The following is a 7,473-nucleotide window of genomic DNA, read 5'->3' as shown; positions in this document are numbered from 1 at the left end:
AACTTGGAATGATTCAGCATCCTCAGGGATTGAACCCAGGTTCCTCTCTCGAGAGGTGTCAGTCACTGAAATATATATATATATATATATATATATATATATATATATATATATATATATATATATATATATATATATAAGAGAATACCACAGGAAAATGACAGGCAAACGTTCAGTGCCAAGTGCTTACACGTGTTGTTTTTACTGAATAAACAAAAGCGCTTGATACTGAACTGCTTGTCATTTTCTTGTGGTATTCTCTTATACACTGAAGTTACGTGCATCTACTATATATATATATATATATATATATATATATATATATATATATATATATATATATATATATATATATATAAGAAATGTTCTTGAGGAACTCATGAAAAACAGTATAATGAAATAAAAGAAAAATGAAATGGGCAGCGAGCTCTACCAAAAATATTAGATCTGTATGATTATTTGTAGGAGGTCTAGGCGTTTGTTAGGGTAGAACCGTTTGCTGCTAAAGGAAATTTAGAGTATGTAATTTTACGTGATTTTAATTCAGAAATGAAAATATTTGTTGAAATATAGGACAAAATCTACAATACATATAACTGATTTGTCATGTAAATTTTTATTAAAAGCGTATAAACGTGTCATCTTGACACCAATACGACAAAAATTATATAGCATGTAGAGAACGTAACCAAACACCTACAAGATTTCACGATTATCTGTCCAAGTTGATTATCTCTAAACTAGGCCTCAGTCGACGCTTTTATTTGGAAATGGTAAAAGAAACGTAACAGCTAGTTCATTTACCGATAAAATGCTTTGCATGTTAAGTATGAGAGTAGTAAATAAACGCTGTTCATATGTGGTCGGTATTGACCTAGCTTAGGCTTGGTCAGCTTTATGTCAGTTTTTATGATATGTAATGTGTTGTATGAAAATTTATAATGAGAATCTAGAAGTAAATAAGCACAGCAATCATTACTAATTGCAAGGCTAATCTGACGACGGTAAATCTAAGCGACAGCTCCGCACCGACTATTACCTTGGAAATTTATTTTTCCAATACGTTTAGCCTAGTGTTGCTGATGAAGGAAGTGGTGTTGTTTATTGCTGGTTAATTATTATTAACCTCATCTCTACCCAACATGGTTGGGAACCCTTTGGGAACACGGGGTTTTGAAGGCAGGAAAACGATTGGAGAAAGACCGGGCTGCATTTTCACCAACTGTATTATGGTTCGGGACCTTCCCTGAAAAAGCGGGATGCCATATCGTAAAAACTAATCATAGAATCTTGAAAATAATCTCATTATGTTTACCACGCCCTAAATACCCTTAACTCCTACCCTTGCAGCATGTTTAGTACAAGCCCGTTAGGAATTACCATAAAAACAACAAAAGATTGAGCGCTCCCATTCTCACTCATCTGGCCGAACCATAATACAGTTGGGGAATAAGCGACCAGGCTGCCACGTTGTTGTTATGGAACGGTTCTGTGCATGCGCAAGTCATTAAGAAGCCTTATGTTCAAGAAGGGATTGCTAAGGAAACCTCTTATAAAAGGAACTATATTATCCTAACATACCCTAACCTAACCTAACCTAGCAGGCCGTGTTACTTAGCTGGGAGGGGGGGGGAGCTCCCTGGTGAAGGAAACCACTTTTTACCAAAAGCTCCCCCATAACACTGTGCATGCGCAATAGCATTCCAGGATGGCCAGCATACAACTTCTGAGGTTAATTACAAGTTAATTATAGTTAACTGACAAAAAATAACGGTAAATTCTTGATAAGCAGCCAAAATACTATAGGGAAAATCAATTTCCAAAGTAATACCCCATGCAGAGCTATTGCTTAGTTCTACCCTCTAGGCTAAGACTTATGTAGACCTACAATAGGTTATAATGGGCTATGCCTACTACCTAGGTGGTTTTGATAAGTTATGAAGCCCATCATTCATCAAGGTTAGGCAGACCATCATTCATCAAGGTTAGGCAGATCAGTGAAAAGACAAGTGTAATATAATGAGAATAGATTCCGTAGACAAAAACAAACCTAACTTTCCTAGAATGATGTGTCCTGACCTAACCAGACTACCTTCCTAACCTCACTTTGGGCATCATGCCTTGACTTGGCCGGGGGCTTCATCACCCACCTGAACCCACCTCCCCACCTCAAGTACCACTAAACATCGGATATTATGGACTAAGCTTCCATTTGGAGGTAGTGTTAGAGCCTGATGCCATTTTTCTTCAAACTACCCTGAAAAGACTAGCCTAAGTTATGTTACTAGTACTGTGTTTCATTTTAGATCTAAGCTAAATTTTGGTAGGCAGTTTATGTAATGCATTTCCTGGGGAATACATAGACTAGGCTAGTTTGTGCTATATGGTTTTTGTTGCATTTAGGCTAAAGGTAATTCTACAGAAAAGCTCGGTGGCGCACCATGTTTAGTACCAGCCTCCCGGGGATGAATGTAAAAACATAACAAAAATGCGGTAAATTTTTCAAATTATCTAAGCTATACTGGACTATATACACCTTACCCTATATTGTTAATTTAAAAAAAGATTATCAATAAACAATATCTCTTTGCAGAGCTTATCTGTAGAACCACCAGGCTATATACTGTTACACTTGTTTTCCTATGATAAGATAATGAAACACATTAAAGAATTTGCTTTAAATTAAAGACATTTTATTTCCACACAAAAACCTCTTGAATTAGCCTAAGTCATAACCATATGTTTTTACCATGATTCCATTTTCATTTTATGTTCTCGTCCATACTGACGAGTCTTTTTATTCTTAGCATATGGTGTATCTTGATGTCATTGTATGAATTAGCTTGTACTGATGCAGTGACCATGTTGTCATGTCTCCATGGATATTTATTTTAATGCATAAAATTGTTTGTGCATGTAAGGGGCAACAAAAATATGCATTTATAACTGTGTCATGACACCTACAGAAGTTTTTCCCCAGTTTCGCCTCTTAACCATTCTTTTGTCTTGTATGTGGTTACTAGTGATGTTTCTGAATAGATTTAAGAATCGATGCCAGTATTCCTTTGCATGAAATGAATTAGTTTACAGTTTTTGGTATTGTATTACCGTACAGTCTTCACTTTATTTGATAGGTCCTTATGACAGGATCAGGAGAGGTTAGGCTGGGCTAGGCTAAGCTAGTGAGGTTTGACCAATAGGTAGGTATCAAAGCTCAATACAGTGTCCCACCCATGAAATGCTGTTGTTGCCTTTTCCACTTTTGTTTTCTTGCTATATCCTGCTTCTATAAATACAATTACTTTTTTCACAATAACAGTAAGTCCCAGAATAATTGAATTTAAGGGAACTAGAGTAGGGCCTACCACATAGCTTATCAGGAGCAATTGTTGTGTTGAACGTGTTTTCAAGGGATATTTTTGAGTAGAATAAATACTGCACCTTTAACTAGGGAAGGTTAGTTTGGTAGTATGTTCAGTTATGCATCACCAATGTACTCCCCAAATCCTCCTGGAAATACCACAGTCCTAATTTCTCAGTTCTGCATGGTTCATTTTTCTCCTGGCTAGGAATAATATTGTCTAAAATATTTGAAACAACAACCTCTTGAGCCAGTGGCTAACATTCAGTTTATATTTGCCCTCTATTATCCACATCAGGTATACTATTTCAGAACGTTCTAAGCAAAGCGGAAATGCAGGTAACAGCGAACCATACACAAACCCTCATAATTTCTGTCTATCTCTCTCCCCCTCTTAAATGAAAGGGATTCTGATGTTTTACCTTAATCCCACTGAAATTGTCTGATGTACCTGATGAAAAATATTGTATCAAGTGCTTATGAAAGACAGAAATTTTTATTTGTTAACAGATATCTGAGCCTACTGTATGAACTTCCCAGCTATGATGATGAGTAGATGATTCATATGGTAATTGTGTAGCATTGTGATGATGTGTTAGGCCAGAAATATCATCAGGATCATTGTCTTTCACAGTTGGGACACGCAGAGTAGATGAAGATGGTGAATTATTGTATGAGATTAGAAGAATATGATGACAGGTTGGGATCACTGGAACAAAACTGTGTAGGGAATTGCTACTTATTAAGGCTTTTTAATTCATCACAGAGATGTTTAAATGCTTCTGTCATCATGTGTGCTACTTTACTGCTGATTCCATCTTATCATAAGCCATTCTCTTCTCCTTTACATCATTAATCAGTTGAAACACTTTACCCAACTTCCAAATTGCTCACTTTGGTGGTTCATCTCCATTCTCTTCTGTGCCCTCATCTTACTCTATATGACATGACAAGGTCTTCCAGTTCATCTATCATTTAAACTTTACAGTGTTCTTCAATGATCTTTGACATTGTCTTCTGTCATACTGATGAATCCCTCAATGCCAGCTTATTACTGTTAGGATGATTTTTACTTCTGTCTTGATCCCTTGGAAACCTATGAAATCATGGGTCACTTCCTTCCATACAGTCTTCCAACATGCATTTACTGTATATGGCTTTAATTCATTAATTACTGTCTTGGTGAAGTCCTTTCATTAGCAATGGCGAATACTTCTCAGTAGTATTTGATTTCAGTTTTTAGGTCAGCTTTAATTGCTGGCAGAATTATCTTGAATGCTTGCTGAGTGCATATAGCCTTGACACGGCTACTGATACCATGGTCCAAGATGATTCTATTAGGCACTTTGTTCATCTACTCCTATCCATTGCACTTTGTTCATCTACTCTTATCCATCTTTTTGACATTGGTAAAAATACTGAAATAGGTTTGTGTTAATGAAACAAGAACTAGTCTTAATTTTACACAGGTATAGTTTTACATCTAAGGAATTAGACTGAAGTCTTCTCTTTAAACTATTGATTTTTGTCGCCTGAACTGAAATATGTTTTTTTCTTACAGTTCCAGCAATAGCTTCAGAGTAATAAAGATTCATCAGCTTTATCAGTCAAATGAGGTGTCATTCTGTATTTTCCAGTTCAATGTTAAAGTTTTCAACATGAACATCAGCAATATAACAAGTCATTCAGATGGACTCTCACTTCCAAAATCCAGTTCTCATGAACCTAGCCCATGTAAAGCATCCAAATCTGAGAACATTCTACCATCAAATACTCTTGAGGGGGAAGCACCTCAGTCTGATTTGGGAAAACCTTTTGCATGCAGTGAGTGCGGACGTTCGTTTGAAAGGAAATGCACCCTAATGACCCACTTTAGAATTCATACACGTGAGAAGCAGGTTTTTACTTGTGGAGACTGTAACAAAGAATTTACATCAAAAGGACGACTAGCCTTCCATAGCATAACCCATACAGGAGCAAGGAATTTCGCATGTGGTCAGTGTGGAAAAAGATTTACTCAGAAATCCAATCTCATTTTCCATACGAGGATTCATACTGGAGAGAGGAACTATGCGTGTCCCATCTGTGGCAAGACATTCATTCAGAAGAGTGGGCTTACTGTGCATGGGAAAGTTCATAGCAATGTGAAAAATTTTTCTTGTACTGTGTGTGAAAAGAAGTTCACTTTTAAGAGCAATTTAACGGCTCACATGAAGACTCATCGACAGGAGAAAAATTTCATTTGTGTCGACTGTGGAAAAGCATTTGGCGAAAAGAGGCTCTTAGTCACCCACACCAAATATCACATAGGACAAAAGGACTACATCTGTAAGGAATGTGGCAAAGGTTACTATACAAAAACACATCTCAATTTTCACATTCGGGGTCACACCGGGGACAAAAGGTTCAAGTGTGAAGAATGTGGCAAGACGTTTGTTAGGAAACAGCAGCTAGATGTCCACATTGTGGTACATTCAGGTATTAAGAATTTTCCCTGTGAGGAATGTGGGAAAAGATTCAGCAGGAAACAGTATCTTCTCGACCACCTGAATAATCATAGAGGTGGAGAGAAGAGGTATTTGTGTGTGATATGTGAAAAGAGATTTAGCACCAAGAGCAGTCTGAACAGTCATAAGAAAGTTCATACAAGAGAAAAGAACTTTCCATGCACAGAATGTAGCAAAACATTCTCTCGAAAAAATGACCTGAACTCCACTTGAAAATTCATTCAGGAGAGAAAAATTATACTTGTGAGGTTTGTAGTAAAAGTTTTGTTCAGAAAAGTCATCTTTTTGTCCATGCACGAATTCATAATGAAGGGGATTTAGCATGTGAGTACTGTGGAAAAATATTTGCTAGCAAAAGTCGTATGGCAGGTCATTTGAGAATTCATAGTAAACTTATCAGCACCAGAAAGTTTCAGTGTGAAAAATGTGGAAAAACGTACAAAGGCTTAAAAGGTTTAAAATATCATAGAGCATCGCCCTGTAATCCAAGTGTAGTTCATTCTCGGATTCCTCATAAAGATAAAGAAGCTGTGGGAACATCAAAAGAAAATAGTGCTCGTGTAACCGAGTCTAAGAAACAAGAGTCTCTTAGTCAGCAGTTAGGGAATGATAAAGATGATTATGTTGATCCCCTTGATATATGTAATCTTTTATCTCCTTATGAACCACCATCTCAAAGGGAAAATTTTGTAGAAAATAGCTCATACAATTCTTTTGATAGTATAAAGCGTCTTACGAGTGATGTCTTGTATAATCCACCTGGAAATCTGTATCATGGTGACTTATTAAAAGAACGTTACCTTGTGCAATGTCCCAGGTATCTGGAGATAGCTTACCAGTGCCAACACAGACCTTAAATGAAGTAAATGTTCCCCATTAAGGTGGACTCAGTGAGTGACCAAAAAATTTCTGATAACTTTGTTGAAGTTAAATTAGAGGTTGATAATGTAAAAAGTGAATACCTGTCCAGTGATGTATGTGAGAATAGATATATTAAAGAAGAAACGATGGTTGATGTTGTGTCAGCAGACTAATGAATCCTTTATTTCAATTGATTTAAAATGCTATTCTTTAAGAATTATAAGCAATTTAACCTCCCTTGTGCTTCCATTAACTCACAGATTTAGGTTTGTTGAATATTTTAGTGTGTCAAAGTGTTTATTTAATGTATATGAATTTAAGTGATGAATTGCAGGAGATGAGGTCAGCTGTATGTGTGCATTTGGAAGATTTTTTCCCTGCCTATAAATTCTTATACTTGCATCAAGTTTTCATAAGTGCCAGATTATTTTTTTGTCTCAGGATAAGAAAGAATTGAGTCACTGATTGTCATTCATTAGTAGATAAAACTGATGAAGGTACCAAATTGATCTTTTTATTTGTCATCATATGTTGTGTATAAAGCAAATTAGTCACGAGTGGTGTTTGGAAATTCATTTGATAGTTTTGAAAACCAGAGTTTATAAAAGTAAAAATGATACAGTAGTTATTATGATGTGCAAATGAGTTTCTTGTAAAAAAAAAAAAAAAATAGTCATTGTCTTCCTGCATGCTGCTACTTCTTTGCCAGTAAGGTCAGAGCAGATCAGGATTTATGTGAGAAGA

General features: G+C 36.2%; 1 protein-coding gene across 1 annotated transcript; it reads left to right on the top strand.

Moving 5' to 3' along the window:
- The first annotated feature begins 673 nt into the window (after positions 1-673).
- LOC136840051 (gastrula zinc finger protein XlCGF57.1-like) lies at positions 674-7,217 on the top strand. Its single transcript, XM_067106366.1, has 2 exons — positions 674-773; positions 4,923-7,217. The coding sequence occupies exon 2, from the start codon at positions 5,020-5,022 to the stop codon at positions 6,079-6,081; it is 1,062 nt and encodes a 353-aa protein (XP_066962467.1). The 5' UTR covers positions 674-773; positions 4,923-5,019; the 3' UTR covers positions 6,082-7,217.
- The last annotated feature ends 256 nt before the right edge of the window (positions 7,218-7,473 follow it).

The sequence above is a fragment of the Macrobrachium rosenbergii genome, chromosome 7 (genome assembly GCF_040412425.1).
Source record: "Macrobrachium rosenbergii isolate ZJJX-2024 chromosome 7, ASM4041242v1, whole genome shotgun sequence".
NCBI lineage: Eukaryota > Metazoa > Arthropoda > Malacostraca > Decapoda > Palaemonidae > Macrobrachium > Macrobrachium rosenbergii.
Note: the sequence above shows the minus strand (reverse complement) of the source record. Positions and strands in the feature narration are given on the sequence as shown.

What these genes read in the sequence shown, in the direction of transcription:
- LOC136840051 (XM_067106366.1), top strand. Translation starts at nt 5,020, where the DNA reads ATGAACATCAGCAATATAACAAGTCATTCAGATGGACTCTCACTTCCA.